This window comes from Eulemur rufifrons, chromosome 15, assembly GCF_041146395.1.
Source record: "Eulemur rufifrons isolate Redbay chromosome 15, OSU_ERuf_1, whole genome shotgun sequence".
NCBI lineage: Eukaryota > Metazoa > Chordata > Mammalia > Primates > Lemuridae > Eulemur > Eulemur rufifrons.
In genome coordinates this window covers 46393213-46412718 of record NC_090997.1, presented here as the reverse complement: position 1 = coordinate 46412718, position 19506 = coordinate 46393213, and the positions used below count along the sequence as shown (strand labels likewise).

Sequence of the window (19506 nt, the reverse complement as noted above, 5' to 3'; positions counted from 1 at the left end):
CAGTGGTGCTATCACAGCTCACTATAGCCTGGAACTCCTGGGCTCAAGAGTTCCTCCCACCTCAGCCTCCCCAGTAGTTGGGACCACAGGCATGAGCTACCACACCTGGCTAATTTTTTAAATTCAAGGACTTCTATTTTTAGGATATTCTTCAACACATCCCTTGTTTGAAAACTGACAATATCGAAATGATAACAGAAGAAGGAGAAAAGCATTTGTTTTTTTCCTGTTTTGTTGGTTCAAACTTTATGATACTATACATTTCTGAAATGACAGTGAATTAAAATATCTTAAATCTGCACGTGACCCTTTTGTTTAGCTTGAGGTAGAGAATAATAGAGGATTTGACTTTTAACTGCTCTTTTTGGTGGAATTTGTTCCTTTTAATTCTCAAGAATGGTACAAATCTTAAGTATCTTAGAGTGTGTTTCTATCTATTGCCGGTGTTTCCCTGCTAAGATCTCTCTTCTTGGGGGATGTCCAAGGATCATTAGACATTTCCATTCTTTCTGGGTCACAGGCACCATGGGGCTGTTGGGTTATGGATTGTCCTCTTCTGATCCCTTGGGTCCATGGGGCATACACTCAGCAACCAGCCCAGCAATGCCCTAGTGGTTTGAGTCTGAACTGACCTTAGATGGACTTCTAGGGTCTCACAAATAATTCTCTGCAGTTTGAATCAGGCGGCCTCAAAGGCCTCCCCAGGCTGGTGGGCTAGCTGCGGGCTAGCTGCGGGCTAGCTGAAAGTCTTCACACACACTCTGGGAGAGCCCTCCTCCCCGGGGTTTCCTTTTATAGAAGAGATGAAAATGGGCTAGGAAAATTACTCCTAGGAAATGAGCTTTGTAAGTACCTGAGAATTTTTTTTTTTCCTCATTTACTCTTCCTAATAATTCTGAGAGGGCATAATGTCCTACTGATGAGGAATGAGGTTTACAAAGGTTTAAGTAACTTACCTCTGATGACAGTAAGTAGAGCCTGCTTGTGCTGGTTATGTTTGTACCTCACCCCACCCTGGGATCCATTCTCTGCCTTCTCTACCCAGTCTCTGTCCCAGACTAGATTCCAGGATCCTTTGCCCTCTGGATTCCAGTTGGGTTTGGCAAATGTGAGACCTAGGAGAGCAGAGGGAGGGTGGGAGGAGACAGAGGTCAGGGTATTTTTTCCCACTGCTCTCTCCTTGATGTTAGTCCTTATCAGTTATACCTCCTGTTTTGTGGTCCCTCTCCAGGACTCTAGGTCCCTTCCTTTACTCCTGCAAATTTAGGGGTGGTAACATCTTCCCAGTATTGCTAGTCCTTGAGTTGATTCCCTAAATTCTGTCCACACCTTTGTACCTTATCTGTTCACTTCAAGGCTTTTCATTTAAAATCTTTGCATGTGACTTCTGCTTCATCCTGGGAAGGAATTTGACTGATACATTCATACCAAGTTATACTGCTTCACCTGGAAAATCTGAGGACCTTTCCAATTAGAACTAGCCACCTAGAAAGTGTCTGCATCCACCTTCAACACCCAAAACTGCCAGAAAAAATCAGGACGTGAGTCATGATTGGTAGACTGAGAACTCCTCTAGGGCAGCAACACTGCCCTGAGCATCCTTGGACCAACTACTTAGCCCAGCATATAGTAGGTGCTTGATAAATGTTCCCTACAGAGGCAGTGCCCTTGGGCCCCAAGAGTCTCCAGCCTGAGCTCCCTCCCTCCTCTCCTCTCCTCTGCCACACCACCTGCTGAACTGTTGGCACCTGTAGGATCTGGATCACCATGCCGGCCAGCCGGTTTTTTTCTTATTGTGCTCCATAGAAGGAAGTTCATCCACGTGATTTTTTGCAGTACCCCGAAAGGGTGGGTACAGCGTGTCCTGTGGTGAGAAGCTTGCAGGTTTTAGTCTCACCCCCACATTGCTGCTATTCCTATTTGAGAATTGTCCCCCCTCACGCCCCCACCCCGCAAAAAGCCTTGAAACATTTTATTTATGTGGGATTACAGTCTATGCAATAATGAGCCTTGAGGAGGTGGCCATGAATAGCCCCTGAGAGTTATACACTTGCGACCTTTTCCAAAAGGCTGCAGAGGAATTATTTAGCCGAGGCAGCCACGAGTCACGTGCCTTCTTCAGCCACATTTACATCTGGGTAGGCCTGCCTTTTGAATATTCTCGGTGGGAAGCACTTTGAACCATAAAGGCACACTAAAAGACAATTGCTATGGAGACTGTGCCTCCACTGCGCATTTGTCTGAGTTCTCCTCCTGGGGTGCTTGAGCATCCACGGGGCGTCCTCTGCACGCTGCTCTGGGGTGGGGACCTGGGCGCCACCGTGCTAGGAGGCAGCCCACTTGGGACCGGAACGCTAGCCCAGGATTGAAAGCGGGAGACGGCAGCCCAAGGTAGGGCACCGCCGGGGTGTGTGTGGTAGGAGTGGGATGGCTGGGGGGTTCTCAGAGTGTGCAGCACCCCCTCCCTCGCCAGTGCGGGGACCACGTGCAAGAGCAGCGCGTGGGGGCCCCTGGCGCGCAGCCGCGGTGGGTGACGGCGCAGCGTCCCGGGGGCCCCTTGTACGGGGCGTGTGTCTGTGTGTGAGTGTCTGGGTGGGTGGAGGGGCCCCGAACCGCCCCGCTCACTTCGTGAGTGTGTGAGTGTGTGTGTGTGGCCTCGGCCCAGCGCCGGCCGAGCGGTGCCTGCGGCCGGGGGAGCGCGCGCGCGCCCGTGTGGGGTGTGTGTGTGAGTGTTGACAGTGTGTGTCAGGTGACTCGGGTCACGCAGTCTCTCTTTCTCCCTCCTCCGGGAGGAACTGCCGCGCTCCGGCTGACTCCTCCGCCAGCAGGCGGGGCGGAGGAGGGGGCTTCGGGCGCGCTGGGAACCGCGGGACCCGGACCTGGGCACCGCCCGCCGCGGGGATCGCGCGGCCCCCGCTTCCGCCGGCTCCCGCGAAGCTTTGGACAAAACCCCAATTCAGAAATAGGTTGCAGGCGGCCGGCGAGGAGGCTTGGCCCTCACCCGGGACCCCCATCGCCCCCGGGACGGCCGGCTGGTGGGCGCGATGAGCCAGGTGCTGGGGAAGCCGCAGCCGCAGGAAGAGGACGAGGAGGAGGAGGAGGAGGAGGATGAGCTGGTGGGACTAGCGGACTACGGGGACGGGCCCGACTCCTCGGACGCCGATCCGGACAGCGGGACGGAGGAGGGAGGTGAGCGTCCCGCCCCGCATGTCCTCAGCCCGCTCCCCTTGCCTTCCCTCGGTATCTTCCCGCCCCCGGCCCGGCCGGGCGCGCGGGCCGCCGACTTGGAGGGGATCCAGGGGAGCGGAGTTGAGGGATGGGGGTGGGGAGGGGCGCCAGAGGAGGGACCTCGAGCTGCAAAATTGGGGAGCCCGGTGCTGGTGGCGGAGGGGCGACCAGGATCGGTGGGTAAGGGGGAAGGAGGGAGCGTCTGGAAAGGAGGAACGCGCTGTCCCCTTTCAGAGCCAGTGCCTCCCCCATCCCAGATCCCGAGCTCTTTGCGGGGTCTGGGGGTTGAGGAGGGGAGGGGACCTCGCGCGCCTTGGGACCTCTCCTTGAACGCTGCTGTTGAAGCCAGGGTCAGATGTCGTGGCTAAAAAAAGGCAGCCGCCAGCAGCGTGACTGGCCGGGTAGTCGGCAGCTGCGGGTGTCAGTCTTGCCCCGCGTTGCCGCGGGAGGGGTCCTGGGGTTGCCCAGGTCTGCAGCGAGGGGATGCACGCCTAGGTGACACGGGAGTCGCCTAGTGGCCGCAGGTTTCTCGGGATCCAGGCAAATATTGTTGTTAGGACACCTTATCTGCGCTCAGCGTCACCACCTGGACTGGCAGTGCCTGCCCGGGAGTGAGCGCGGGGCGGGGAAATTCTTTGCCACTAAAGCAAACTCTTTTTCGTGTACAAGTAGCGGATTTTAGCAATCGTTCAGCCTGGGGTGGGGGAAGTTTCTTGCATTTTATTCTTAAAGCCTAAGGAAGTTGAGAGACTTTCAGGATTCCGGAAAGGTTAATCTTTTTTGTGTTCCTCAAAAGCACAAGCAAAAGATCCTTTATTGTAAGGTCACTTGAAAAGGTCAATAGAATAGGGCTGTTAAACATAACATTATTCTTGGTGAAGCTGTACGCATCCTAGAGAAGGAGTTAACTTCTTTAATGTTTCACACTGAAGAAATTGTGTGAGGGATAAAAGTACCTTTGTGACTGTTGATTTTTAAGAACTTTTATTGAGAATTCACTGAACTTCTTTTAAATTCCCTATACAGAGCCTTTCTCAGGAGGACAGTTTATTCTACATCTGGCAGGCACTACTTTCAGTGAATCAGAAAGAGAATAAAGTTAACTATGCCTTGCGCCTGGTAGATGAGAAAGCAGCTCTCCAAGTCACCGTTTTTTCGTAGTGTCTTCTCTCCTGGGAGGATTTGTGCTAATTCTCCATTTGCTTAAACTGATGTGTGCACCTGTGCACTTCTCTCTTCTGCACTCCCGGTAATTGGTCCCACAGTTGAGCACCCGGCCACGTTTTTGTAGATAAAGGCTTTCAGCCCTGTACTGGAGTCTCAAGGGCTACCTTCCGTAATTAAATTGTTCATTCGCTTCATTATTATTCAAATTGCATTTGTTAGCTCCTCCCAGATTCTTGGGCGACTCCGTAGAGATGCAGAATGGGAATGTATTCGCAAGGTATTTGGAATGTAGGCACACAATGGAGTGGGTGTGAGATACTCTTTTTAAAAAAAGAAAAAAGGGAGCATATCCAGAGGGAAAGCCCTGTAATTTGATACTGTCCTTGGGGCCAGACAGCGTCCAAGAAAAGCACAGGAACTGTTTGTTTATTCTGTGGTTCTTTAAGGGGGCAGTTTTAAAATTTGATTTGGGGACTTGAAGTGAAATTAAAGCCCAGCCTGGGGGGGTGGGATTCCCGGAACAAAGGGCTTCCCCAGAGCCCAGACTTGGAGGCTCCCTTCTGCTGCTAACCTAAAGGCAAACCTGCCTGTAACTGGTGCTCTTGATGACTTCAGTAATAAAATCCTTCTGCCATGAGTTCTTGGGATCAGCCTGGAATCTTGCTATAAAAGGATTGTGTGTATTTATGTGGTGAGAAGAGCAGTGCACTGATGTTTGCTCTGGCAAACATCACTTAAGCCTGGCCTCTCTCTGCCTGGGCCTGCTGTGATAGGGGGTCTGCTGCCCAGACCTCCTCCTTTATCTTTTGGGCTCTGTTCTTTCCAGGTTTCCCTGGCTTTGATTTTGGGGTTTTAGGCCTTGATGCAGAATCTTTATCAGAACATTTGCTTTCTACAGTAGCAGATAGGCTCCTCAGTCAGCAGTTCCAGCAAGCGCTGTCCCTGAAGACTGTCAGGCCAACTGATCTGTTCCCAGGGAGTTGGGATTGGGAGGGGGGGTTGGGAGTTTTGTGACTTCCCTTCCTGTGCCCTTCAGAAGGCTGATTCACGTGTTGCATTATAATCCTGTTTTATTTTTGGTAAAATTTACATTTATCAACTCTCAAACTTAAGAAATGGAATGTGAAAAAAACCGACTTGTTTATTCTGAGAGAAGATGGATATGGTGCACTTTGAACCATGAGCAAAACGTTTCTCTAACGAACCTCTTTCCCCTTCCCCTTCCTAATGGACTTGGTTTAGTGCCTTCACTTTGTGGATACCTGGGGCTTTTTCCATGAGGTTCAGAAATCTACCCAACCAGGTGGGATGCTGGGGGTGGTATGAAGGTGGATGAGCAGTGTGACTTTCATTTCATTCAGTCTAGAAGACTTATAAAGGACCCTCTGATCTCATTTTAAAACCAAGTGCCTTGTAAGTTTTGCCACATTGTGCTAAGTTTGAAAACAGTGTAGCCAAGGTGAGACTTAAATTGCACTTCTCCTCTGGCTTCCACTCCGTATTTTATTCATGAATAGCAGGAGTGTTCTCAGGCACTTTAGTCCTGTTAGGACAGATTTGGGCACCTTTCAACCCTCTTTTCTTGGTAGTTATTTACAGATAAAGGTGAGTCTCACCTTCAACCCTCACACTCTAGATAAAACCCCAGGGAGTAGGCAATGATTAAACCATTAAAAACAATTGCTCCAAAAATAATGATTATTTTTACACACATGGACTTTAAATCTTTTAGTAAATTTGCTGTGCTTTAAGAACTGTAACGATAAGGAAAGCAATTAAAAGATCATGTTTCATCAGAAAATGAAATTGTTTTTTCCCCAAAGTCCCTCTCAATTTTTAGGGGAAACTTGGCTAACACAGTCCACCTACAGTCCACCTGAGTTCAGTCTTTGTTTTCCCAGCAGCTTGTGCACACCCTTAGGGTCTGAGGGAGTAAGTTTAGGTGGTTACCGGAGGCATGAAAGATCCAGGGTCAGCAGATGATACTTCCTTGAAGGGTGTAGATGGGGTGAATCTAACAATTCACATCTATTAATCAGTGGCAGCTTTTTAAAAAAATTCACCTTTTCATTGTTCTTTGAAGAGTAAGATAATTCTTCTCCTAGTACTAAAACCAGAGCTGGGAGGTACCAGAGGAGTTTTCTGCAGCCATTTCAGCAGGTTTAGAAGAGGTCACGTGTGTGGAGATGTAAGCCCCTTTCCTTATAATTCTGCCTTGTCCAAAAAGAGCTAGGTTGACTACTGCCCTGGCCACAGCTAATTTCTTGGATTTCCTTCTGGCCCTGGAATACAGAGATACAGAAGAGTTGGAATAGATGGAACTACAGAATAGTTAAAAATGGTGCAGCCAAAGTCATACCATTGGCAAGTGCTTTTTCGAATACCTGTATTTGGAGAGCATACTTTTATATCACATGTTTTATAAACATGTTTCATTGATTCAGGGTATCATAGAATCTTGATTCTCTACTTTTATTAGAAATCTCTCCCATTTTAATATTAGACAGAGGATAGTCTAATGGAAATAAGAGGCAGAAACAGCAAGTTCTGGGTGAGAAATGTGGGTGTGAGTTTGAAAGGTTATCTTTGTCTTTCAGAGATAACTATGTGTCTGCCCCAAAATTTATCCCGTTTTATTCAATCCTCCCACCACCCCAGAACAATTGTTGGTGACAATTTTACTTCCTACCACAGCCACCTCTTTCCTGCTCCTTTTTTTTCTTCTTCTCTACCTTCTTTATTCTTTTTGTATCCTTTACCTTTTTTGAGTCTCCCTTCTCTTCCAAAGCCTTAGGGCTGTCTCGTGACAGCGGCTTTCCCTGGTTCTGTTGTGACATTCAAGACAAATAGGTTTTTACTCCTGGCCTACAACGTCCTTGGGGGCCCCTGAGAAAGACTTCAGCTATTTCTCAATGTGTAAAACAGAGGACTACATAAAACCAAGCTTGATTCACTGTCAAAGTGATTGTTAGAAAGTTCATGAGAACACTTTTCCCTTCTTGTAGGAGCTTCAGTAAATCAGAACACATTAGAAATGTCATTGAATTACATACATTAAAGAAATATTTGTATACGGTAACTATCCTGTTTTTTTAGTTACCTGCCAGTGTGATTTGAGGGGATTTCATAGAGAAAGATTTAGTCTTCACACATAATTAATTACCTTTAAGAACCTTTATGCCTTTGAAAATATATATTGATTGTATTTAATTCTCCTTACTAAGTAGTTAATCAAAGGGACAGTGAATCTTCATGATTTTTCCATATTTTCTTATTAGTAGTACTAATATTATTCATATGATTCATTGCTACTTGTTGGAATTTCTTGAGCTCCTGGATTTTCAATGTATAAGTAGTTCTATTGATCAACACATGCTCTGGAAACTTAAAGGAGCCACAGATAATGTTGCAGATAGAAACAAGCTAGAGGCCTGTTCCTAAAACCATAAGTATATAGACCCTTAATTAAGCCTTTGCTGACCCCACAGAATACTAACAGCAAAGAAATTCTCACTCTCCCTTAAGAATGATTGAGCCTCTCAGCAGAGTCACATTCCACAAAAGACCTTCTCAGTTGCCTAGGATCGAGATGGGAAAACAAGAAAAAAAGGAGCGTGTGTGTGCACACACTTGCACTGATAGAGACAGAGGAGGAAATTAAGACTCATGGGCCAGGGGACATGTATGGGGGTCACACAGATAGTAAATGGCAGAGCTGGAACTTGAACCCCATTCTGCCATTAACCCAGTACGTTTTCAACCATTCCACTTGTCATCATGTTGCCACTATGTCACCCTAATTCTTTTGTTAAATTGTTGTTATATTTTCCTATTTTGGGCCTCTTCAAAACTGTTACCTCTTGAAGAACTTTCCTTAATTATATAATACTAGCTCTCAAATTGTATAATGCACCATAATTTATGATGTACATTTCGTAGGATGTCTCATTCTCCCTGAAGAGACCCCTTGAGCTCAGGAAGGCAGGGCCAACCCTCTTAAGAACTATGTAAGAAGGTGCACATTGGCCTCAATTCCCATTTTCCTGGTTTCTGGTTCTTTCTTTGTTGTAAGCATTCCCAGCCCACAGATCAGCCAAGCCTGGTCCCCAGGCAGCCCTGTGCTCAGGGTGCTAACCCTTCTTTCTCTCTCTGCCTTCTTTATTTACAAAGCCTGTGGGTTTTTGACCTGGCTCTGCTGGTTACTGGCTAATTCCGGATTAAGTAGTTGGTCTGCAGGTGTGAAAGGCTGATAATGGCCCAATTAGAGGAGCCTTCTCCAGAGCCCGGCTCTTTGAGTGTTGAGTTTCCCTGAGGTCTTAGCAGTCCGGTTCCAGAGCCGGGGCTATGTGGGAAATTGGGGTATTGACAGGACCAAGTGGAAGATAGGTAAGGAATATTCAGTGTCTCTGACCACAGGAGGTTAACTTTGCCTAGGCATAAAACTGATCCTCTGGATAGCCAGTTCCAAGTGCTGAGCTGGGCCAAAGTCAGACATGAAGTTTCTTTTTAAAGCTTTGGTTAATTTAGCTTCAAATTCTGCTCAGTCACTTTCATTTAATCATCCCAGCAAACAACTATCTATTGAGTGTTTGTTGTGGTAAGCACTGAGGCCTCGGTTTATTTTGTTTTTTACAACAATTTTAATTTGACTAAGCTACAACTGCAGAGTGGTGTTTTTGTATTATTCTATACTTTGTGGTACACAGGCCAGCCACTGAACCTAAATTGTAGACTGAAAGGGGAAAAAAAAGCACCCTTTAGAATATAGTATTAAAATTTTACAGAAAGACAGAAGACAATACTACTGCTTAATCCCTTCAAATGATAACTTTTTTTCATTCTTCAAGTATATGTGTAATATCCCCTATGGGAAAAATGGCAGAAGGCCACACTGATGTTTCCTAAATATGGAGAGAATAAAGAACAGTAAGTCTTTCATCATCTGTGGCCCCAAATACACATATATAATATATTCCCCCCCGTAACAGCTGCTTTGTTGCCCTAAATATTACTCCACCAACCTAAAGGTTCTCAGTGCCTATGTAGGGGAGCCAGAGATCACCTCCAGCTCCTCATAAGCTCTTACGTGTGTTCATCGGCTGGATCTAGAAAACAAATTGACACCAGGCAGATTAAAGAAGAAAAAAGCACACAGATTTTATTAGTTTTGCATGTGCATGGGGATCTTCACAAGAGCGTGAAGTCCAAAGAAGTGGCCAAAGCAAAATACTTTGTACTTTTTAGGCAAAGAACGATACATTTGAAAGGCAATGACAGGACAAAGAAAATCTGGCTAGAAGCAGTACATTTTCTAGGGTAGTCACTAGGAGATATGTAGCGGGTGTAAAACTAGTGGAAGATAAGGGTTACTTTGTTGAGTATATTTATTCAGATCCAGTGCAGTCGCCACTTCCTTCCCAGTGTCTGGTGATAAGAGTCACTTTCTCTCCCTGGTATGGGGCAGGGCCTCCTGCCTGAGGAATCTTTATGGTTTGCTGCATGCAGGAAGAGACAGGTCAGCTAGCCCCTTCTGAAATTACAATTTCTCCAGTGTTTTATATTTGAAATAACGAATATGCCAGTCTGGCATATTTTGGCACATCTTTTACTCCTTTGCTTAGATGTGCCATAAATATCTTCTAATTGGTTCTTTCTCTTCCTCTTTACCTCTTGACAGTTTTAAAAAACTTTATTGAGATCTGTCCTCTTGATAAATGTTTAAGTGTATAATATGTTATTGTTGACCATAGGTACAGTATTGTACAGCTTACTCACCTTGCCTGACCAAAGAAACTACATGCTGTGATTAGTATGTGGATGGGAGATGTCCGTTTTTACATCTGTAAGGGATGAATGTTACCACCTTGAGGATCAGGGATCACACTGCCAGCTATGTAGGTGGTCAGTAAAAGGTACTGCTGGTTGAAGAGAGGGTGGAGTGGGTTGATTTGAGCATTTTGCAGTGGCCGAGGCTAAAACTCCTCAAACATGCCCCCTCCGCCAATGAGATGGGGTGGGGGGGAAAGGACCATCAGGCGTGGGCTGCCTCAGCAGCTTCCATTCCCGTTTCCAGCCTGTCTGCATCCACACGTGTTTATCTCCCTTCTGCGGCCCTGGATCCCTCCCCACGTGAGCTGCAGACCAGCAGGGGCCACAGACTCAACAAGTCCAAATACCTGTCCAGCCTCTTCCCGCTACATTCTCGGTGAATGGGCTGCCGGGTCTGGAACCCAGGGCTTCTTTCTCTCTTGTCCCCCGTGTCCAGTGGGCCATAGATTTCAGCTTCTCATGAGTCCATTTCTTCTGCCTGTTTCCACGGCCTGTGCCTTAGTTCTGTCATTTCTCATTTGTGTTCTAGAACAATCTCCCAACTCCTCCACACCTCTAGAGAGTCTGTTTCTGGAGTGAACTTCCTGAAATGTAAATCTGATCATGTTAGTCTCCCCTTAAAATCCCTGGTGATTTCCTCATGGCTTTCAGAGTAAAATCCAGATGTCCCGGCATCTCATTCATGAGCTGGCCTGTTACCTCTCTGCCAACTGATTTACTCAAAGGTATTCATTGAACTCAGGCCACCTGCTACAATGTATTTTGCCTCTGTATGTGTTAGAGACAGACAGTAAACAAGTAAACAAGAAGACAAACGCAGTAGGTAAGAAGACTAGTAAAGTCACAGGGTGTTGGCCTAGGGAATGTTAGGGCCTGATTTACATCAGAGGAGGTGACATTGCAGCTGGGCTGAGTGGGACAAGGAGCCTGGGAAGACCGTCCACACAGAGGGAGGGGCAAGGCAGGACCTGGAGGTGAGGAACTGTCCAGAAGGCCAGTGTGGCTGGAGAAGAGGGAACAAGTGGGAAAGATGAGCCAGGCACGGGTGAGAGGGCAGCCGGTGCCAAGCCTGTGGGGAGAGGAAGCCATTTGGGTTTATTCTAAATGCTGTGGGAAGCCACCGGACAATGTGTCGCCTCTTTTTGCCTTCAGCTCCCTTGCCAGTTCTCTTCCCGAGTCTTTCCTCATTCATCCCTTTCATGCCTCCTCTTTGGGATGCAGATGTTATTTCTCCAGGGAGCCCTCACTTGCTGTCCAGAACACCTCGCCTTAGCTAGCCGTGCGTGGTAATTGTCAGTTACTCTCACTGCTAGGGGATGAATCTTTTTTCTTTGTGTCCGCAGCCTCACACTTGGCAGGCATTCAGGGAACCTTTATGAAATGAGAACAAACTGCCCTATTGTAAATTTCACCTCACTTGGGCAACTTCCTCCAAACTCCCTTGGCACTTTTAAAGGGAGCCTCCTGTAGCAGATTTTTAAAGATTTGTCCTTTGATTGCCCCTTCCAGGGCAGCTGTCATCCTTCATTCTCTGTCACCTTTCTCTTACAAAGCCTGAGACAGCGAGTGATGGGAAGCTTTGGAGAGAGCCCAGCCTTCTCCAGGCTGAGAGGCTGAGGTGTTACCTTTCCGAACATAAGCCGCCCACCTCTACCACTCCTGTTGAGGTTGGGGAACTCAGAGCTGTGCTCTCTGGGGCTTCTTTTTTCAGTGTCTGGGCCGGGACTTGAACCCTGTACCCTCAGATTAAGAGTCTGAGGCTCGGCCGGGCGCGGTGGCTCACGCCTGTAATCCTAGCACTTGGGAGGCCGAGGCAGGCGGATCCTTTGAGCTCAGGAGTTCGAGACCAGCCTGAGCGAGAGCGAGACCCCCGTCTCTACTAAAAAAATAGAAAGAAATTATATGGACAACTAAAAATATATAGAAAAAATTAGCCGGGCATGGTGACGCATGCCTGTAGTCCCAGCTACTCGGGAGGCTGAGGCAGAAGGATTGCTTGAGCCCAGGAGTTTGAGGTTGCTGTGAGCTAGGCTGACGCCACGGCACTCACTCTAGCCCGGGCAACAGAGCGAGACTCTGTTTCAAAAAAAAAAAAAAAAAATAAGAGTCTGAGGCTCCAACAACTAAGCTATCCAGGCTCTATGAGGTTGCTTAAGCAGAGATAATTGAGGGAAAGGTGGGAGAGGATCAGAGGGGAGATTTTTGTCAGCAGTCCCTTTCTGATATGAAAGAAACCTTTTCTGATCTAAAGCTGTGGCCTATAAAAGTTTTTGACTGTGGCCCACAGTCAAAAACAAAATTTATATTATGAACTAGCACTCACATGCACGTAAATAAAACTTAAAGAATTTCACTAAGCAGTTTTTACTCTTACGCATGATGTACTCTGACATTTTCTAGTTTCTTTTTTTATTTCTTTGTTGATGTTTAATGCTGTTGCTCATAAATGCCCACTAATTGATTTTATGATGACTAATGTGTTCTGACTTAAGGTTTGGAAATCACGGGGCTCCTCTGGAAGGAGGCCATTTTGTAGAACACCTCAAGGAGATGGTCCCGTGTAAATTTTAATTCATGAGATATGCAGGTTAGACTACAGTTTAGTATTTAGTGTGACAGCTGATTGGTGGCTGGGGCTCTGGGTGAGCAGCACTCCACCACATACCAGTCGTGTGACCTTGGGCAGGTTCCTTACCCGAGATTCCACAGATGTCGAACAGACTTGTACTTCCTCGCTGGGCAGGTAAAGTTTGTAGAAATGTCCAGTGCAGACCCTGGCACACAGTGGGTTTTCATGCACCCCAGGGGGATGTGGTAAGATGCAGTTGCACAGGACTGAGCAGTCTCAGCAACGTTGATGGTCCTCTGGCTGATCTGGCCCCCCTTTCCCAGCTGTTTACAGTGGGTGGCCCATGCTTGAATTTGGCAGGCAGGGAAAAGGAAATACTTTCCACTGTTCGTGGTGTTATAGCCGCATGTGCGTTTGGCTTCCCAGCCACACTCCATGTGTGTACACATGCATATACACTCCCTCCTCCCCTCACAGTGCTGTCTGTCACCTCCCCATCCTCCCAGGAGGAGAAGATCCACCTCCCACAGGGCACCAGCATGGATGATCATGCCACATAGAGTCTTACAGATTCTGCTGAAGATAAGTTAAAATCTATGCCCATATCTAGCAATATAAATTGGGAAAAAAGACATTTATAAACACAAATATTTTTGCATTTGTACACAATTTAATGTGGAGTTTTGCTTTCATTAATTGCAGGCAGTGTTGCATAGCAGAAAGAATGCATAGACTCTGGATGGGGAACCCCTCAGTTTGAATGTTACTTGACCTTCTGAGCCTGAGTTTCTTCACCTGTGAAATGACATAATTATATCTATTCTTGAAGGAGTGTGAATGGGATGAAGTATGTAGAGTGCCTAGTACAGGGCCTGGCACATGATAGGTACCTTCATACATGATTGCTATGAATTTTCATTGCATGAGTATTTTCCTGTGCCATGCAACACATTATGACTTTGCTTACATTTCGGTTTCCATCTCCTGGAGGGCTTCCTGCCCCTCCTTCTCTCTACTCCATCTAAATTCTGCACTGCTTTAAATCTGCATTCATAGTCTATATAATCCACAGGGTTCCTCCCCCAGCCCACAGGCTTTCTCCCCTACTTTGCATTGATCTAACACTTGCTATTTGGGAGGTGATAGCAAAGCAACTATAGCTCTTAAGGTTTCCATTCTTGTACTTGAGATTACGTTTTTTTAAAACAGCTGTAAAGGTATAATTGACATAAAGTACACATATTTGATAAGTTTGACATATGTATACACCTGTGAAGCCATCACCACAATCAAGATAAAGCACATATCCATCACCCCGTAGGAGTTCCTCCGTCTTGCCTTCCTTATTACCTCTTCCATTTCCTAGGCGACCACTGATGTGCTATTTGTCACTATAGATTCGTTCATATTTTCAAAAGACTTTTATGGAAAAGGAATTATAGGATATGTCCTTGTTTAACTGGCTTCTTTCACTTGGCATAATTATTTTGAAATTCATTCATGTTATGGGTATCAGTAGTTTATGTATTTATTTTTATTGCTGAGACATACCACAATTTGTTTATCCATTCAACAGTTGACGGACATTTGGGTTGTTTCTAGTTTTTGACTATTACAGATAAGGTTGTTATGAGCTTTTGTTTACAAGTTTCTGTATGGATATATGCTTTCATTTCTCTTGGGTAAATACCTAGCAGTGGAATGGCTGGGATGATATGATAGATGTATGTTCAACTTCTTAAGAAACCACTAAACGGTTTCCCAAAATAGTTGTACCATTTTACATTGCCACCAGCAGCATATGTGAGTTCTAGTACCTCCACATCCTTGCTAATGCTTGTTACTGTGTATCTTCTTAATTTTTAGAACTAAGTGGGTGTGTACTAGTGTCCCATTGTGGTTTTGATTTACATTTTCTCAATGACTAATGATGTGTTGAGTATCTTTTCATGTGCTTATTTACCTTCCATGAATCTTCTTTGGTGAATTGTCTCTTCAAATCTTTTGCTCCTCTCCCTTTTAAAAATTAGGTCATTTTTTTTCTTTCCCTTCCCCCGCCCCCTTTTTCTGTGAGACAGAGTCCTACTTTCGTTTTCAATTCATGCCTTGCTTTTGCTGAGATTGACTTGCATTGGCAGTATAGTGAGTGGGTAGCATATAATCACTGTTGAAGTAGCAATCTGGTGACCTCTGGGTGGTTTACTTCCACATTACTGCTTATGTTGTATATCACCAGCAACTTGTTGACGTGGGTTCAGCTGAACTGGAAAATGTGTGTGGGTAAAGTAGGAGTGAGGTGTTGCTTATAGTGGAGTCGTGTCTATGCACATCTATACTTGCATTTTCTTTATTCAATCATTATTTTGTTTGAAATTTGTATGTTTACCTACATCTACAAATTCATATGTCAAAATATTATGTATAGAAAATGAAATTTACTAAGATATTATCAGATATTAACATGAGTTTTAGACAGTTGTAGAGTTTGGGGGGAAAAATTGTTTAGTTACAATAGGGAAATAAAAGATTACTTTTCTATCTATTAGGGTTAGACTGAGACCGGGGACAAAGAAAGACATAATGAGGTATATAGTTCAGAAGGAAACAAAAAAGAAATTTAGGAAAATTATTTAATGTATTTCTATCTCTATATTTGCTTATATTCTTCCCTTTTTTCTTAAGACATTGATTTATTTTCTTGACCTTGCTCCATGTTTAATACTGGGTCTTTTATTTTTATGTCTTTTTTTTTTTTTTTGGTCATTCATGAACGCTTTTTTAAAAATTGAGATATGCTTTACGTACCATAGTATTTGCTCCTTTAAAGTATACAGTTCAGTGGTTTTTAGTACATCCACAAAGGTGTGCAACCTTCACCACTGTTCAATTCGAGAACATTTTTATCACTCCAAAGAAACCACATACCACTTAACAGCCACTCCCCATTTTCCCCTCTCTCCAGCCCCTGGCAACTACTAATCTCCTTTCGTCTCTATGGATTTGTTTATTCTTGACATTTCATATAAATGGAATCATGTAACATGTAGCCTTTTGTGTCTGGCTTCTTTCACTTGGCATAATGTTTTCAATGTTCCTCCATGTTGTAGCATGAATCAGTACTTCATTTCTTTTTTATGGGTAAATAATGTTCAATTGTGTTGATATCTCATATTCTATTTATCCATTCATGAGTTGATGGGCATCAGGTTGTTTCTACTTCTTGGCTATTATAAATAATACTGTTGTGAACATTCATGTACAAGTTTGTACTTGGACATGTTTTTATTTTTTTGAGTATATTCGTAGGAGTGGAATTACTGGGTTATATGGTAGCTCTATGTTTAACCTTTTGAGGAACTGCCAAACTCTTCCAAAGTGCACCATTTTACATTCCCATCAGCAGTGTCTGAGGGTTCCATTTTCTCCATATCCTCACACTTTATCTGTCATTTTGATTATAGCCATCGTTTTGTGGTTTTGGTTTGTATTTTTCTCTGATTGCTAATGATGTGGAACATCTTTTTGTATGCTTATTGGTCTTTTGTGTATCGTCTTTGGAGATATGACTATTCAGATCCTTTGCCCATTTTTTATTGGGTTGTCTTTTACTGTTGAATTGTAAGAGTCCTTTATATATATTCTGAACACTAGACTCTTATCACATATATGATTTGCAAATGCTTTCTCCCATTCTATAAATTATCTTTTCACTTTGTTTCTCAATTTTGATGAAGTTTATCTATTTTTTTCCTGTGGTTGCTTGTGCTTTTGGTGTCATAGCTAAGAAACCATTGCCTAATCTAAGGCCACCTGGATTTATACCTATGTTTCCTTTTTAAATCAAACATTTTTTTCTTTTTTTGTTTTTTGAGACCGAGTCTCACTCTGTTGCCTGGGCTAGAGTGCCCTGGCGTCAGCCCAGCTCACAGCAACCTCAAACTCCTGGGCTCAAGCAATCCTGCTGCCTCAGCCTCCCAAGTAGTAAATCAAACATTTTGATTTAAGAGTTTTATAGTTGAAGCTCTTAAATTTAAGTGTTTGATCCATTTTGAGTTAATTTTTGTATATGGTGTGAGGTAAGGGTCCAACTTCTTTCTTTTGCATGTGGATATCCAGATTGCCCAGCACCATTTGCTGAATAAGTCTTACTTTTAATAATTATTTTAGGTCCTTGATCTCATTTCATTATCATAACAGACCTATGAGGTGTTTATTTTCATTATCGAGTCTATTTTATGGACTTTGAGTCTCAAAAGCTAAGTATCTTTTCCAAGGTCTGATAGCTCAAACCCCAAGTCTTGCTGACGTCAGAGCCCTAACATGTAACCACTAGGCTACACTTTGCTTCTGTGAAATGTAAACGCTCTCGGTCAAGTAGGAAGGCTGCTTAGAAATTAAGTGGTCAGCTAGGACTAAAGGACATTGTAAACTTAATACTGTATGTTTCAAGAACAAAGAAAAGAGAGAGCCCTACAAGGTTTTGAACTTTTGTATCAATTCCTTCTTTTATCCTGTGATGCCTAATCCCTCAAGGGACCTTGGCAGAGGACTTGAGGATTGAATTTTTGTTCTCAGGGACTGGAGTAGTGCTGACCTATAGAACTTTCTGTGATGATAAGACTGTCCTATGTCTGTGTTGTCTAATACATTAACCACTTGCCATTTGTGGCTGTTGAGCACTTGCAGAGGCTAATGAAACTGAGAAATGGAATTTTTTTTTTTCTTTTTTTTTTTTTTGACATACAGACTTTCGTTCTTTTGCCTGGGCTAGAGTGCCATGGGGTCATCTTAGCTCACAGCAACCTCAAACTCCTGGGCACAAGCGATCCTTCTGCCTCAGCCTCCGGAGTAGCTGGGACTACAGGTGTACACCACCACGCCTGGCTAAGTTTTTATATTTTTAGTTGCCCAACTAATTTCTTTCCATTTTTAGTAGAGATGGGGTCTTGCTTTTACTGAGGCTGGTCTCAAGCTCCTGATCTCAAGTGATCCTCCCACCTCAGCTTCCCAGAGTGCTAGGATTGCAGGTGTGAGCCACCACACCCGGCTCGGAGTTTTCTTTATTGTGGTAAAATATACATAACATAAAATTTACAATTTTAACCATTTTTGAGTGTATAGTTCAGTAGCATTAAGTACATTCATACCCATCACACCATCTATCTCTAGCAGTATTCCCCATCTGAAACTCTGTGCCCATTAAACAGTAATTCTCCATTCCTCTCTCTTCTCACCCCCTGGAAACCACCATTCTACTTTCTATTATCTATGATTCTGACTATTTTAGGAACCCTATAAGGAAGATCTGAATTTTAATCAATTTAAATTTAAATAGCTATATACGGCTCATGTCTACCTTATAGGATGATAGAGGCCTAGAGCCAGAGTGGGCCGGGGGGGAGATCTGCCTCTCACAACATTTGCATCTGTTCCCTAAAACAGTCTAAATCTGAGGCATCTAATCCAGTGTCCATTTCCCAGGCCTTGGTGGCTAGAGGAGGGTAACTGAGAGAGGCATCACTCAAATAAACGAGTATCTCTTTCGTGCGTAGAGACTCCGATGATAGCAGAGGACATTGCTCTGGCTTGAGAAGTCCTGGATTCTTTCCACAGACAGTCTGTTCCAGGAAGTCTCTGCCCTTCGCACTCCGGAGTCCCTGCTCGTGATGTGGCGTTGCACAGGCTTCTTGTCCTCGGGGATGGTGTGACAAGTAGTGAAACTATTAGTACATTTTTTTAGTGTTTTGCACCTACCAAAAGCTGTCCCCTCAACGAGTGGAGTGATGTAGTTAGCACTCCCTGAATTTGGAAGAGTAGCATTGCCTATGAATCGTAAATCACGTTCGAGGTGGAAGTGAAACTCTTCTAATTAACCACCATGAAAGCGTCTCACCCTCATTCTCATTCTGTGGTTTCTCCAGTTCTGGATTTTAGCGACCCCTTCAGCACGGAGGTGAAGCCGAGGATCCTGCTCATGGGGCTGAGGAGAAGCGGCAAGTCGTCCATCCAGAAAGTCGTCTTTCACAAAATGTCTCCCAACGAGACCCTGTTCCTGGAGAGCACTAACAAGATTTGCCGGGAAGATGTATCCAACAGCTCCTTTGTCAATTTTCAGATTTGGGACTTCCCAGGACAGATTGACTTTTTTGACCCTACCTTTGACTACGAGATGATCTTCAGGGGAACAGGAGCACTCATATTCGTCATCGACTCCCAGGTAAGGCTCAGAGTCTCGGGGGGCGTGATGGCCTGGCACCCACAACCCCACCCCCATGTTAAAGCAGATTCCTTTGTGTTGGTTTTGCTTTGGTTTCTAAACTCTGGAGTAGGTCAAGTGTTTCTTGGTCAGGACTCTCAGACTTTGCAAAAGAGCAAAGACTCCAGCCTTGACCAGTCAATCTGCTGACTGTTAGGGAGGTGTTCACACTTCAGCAGATCGTAGACCTGGGAAACCTCACAGACAGAGGGACCATCCAGGCCAATGACAGCAAATATGTGTCGTCCCTCCTGCCCCCTATACCCTTGGCAGACATCTACAAAAGGTCACAGGTTCTCTGCAACAAAAATATGGATATAAATTTACATGTAAACTATTATTTCCTGTAAGATGAAGTTCTAAGTGTGAAAAATTTTCCTCTGGAACAAATTATTACTAGCACACAATTGATTAAAACAATATAACTATATTATATATTTTATAGATAACCATTACA

General features: G+C 44.6%; 1 protein-coding gene across 1 annotated transcript in view; it reads left to right on the top strand.

The window, feature by feature from the left end:
* The first annotated feature begins 2802 nt into the window (after positions 1 to 2802).
* The window catches only part of RRAGD (Ras related GTP binding D), a 36229-nt gene continuing 19525 nt past the window's right edge, over positions 2803 to 19506 (top strand). The window contains exons 1-2 of the mRNA XM_069487853.1: positions 2803 to 3189; positions 18715 to 19010. Coding sequence (XP_069343954.1) covers positions 3045 to 3189; positions 18715 to 19010 — 441 coding nt within the window. The 5' untranslated portion in view covers positions 2803 to 3044. The remainder of the gene's footprint in view (positions 3190 to 18714; positions 19011 to 19506) is intronic.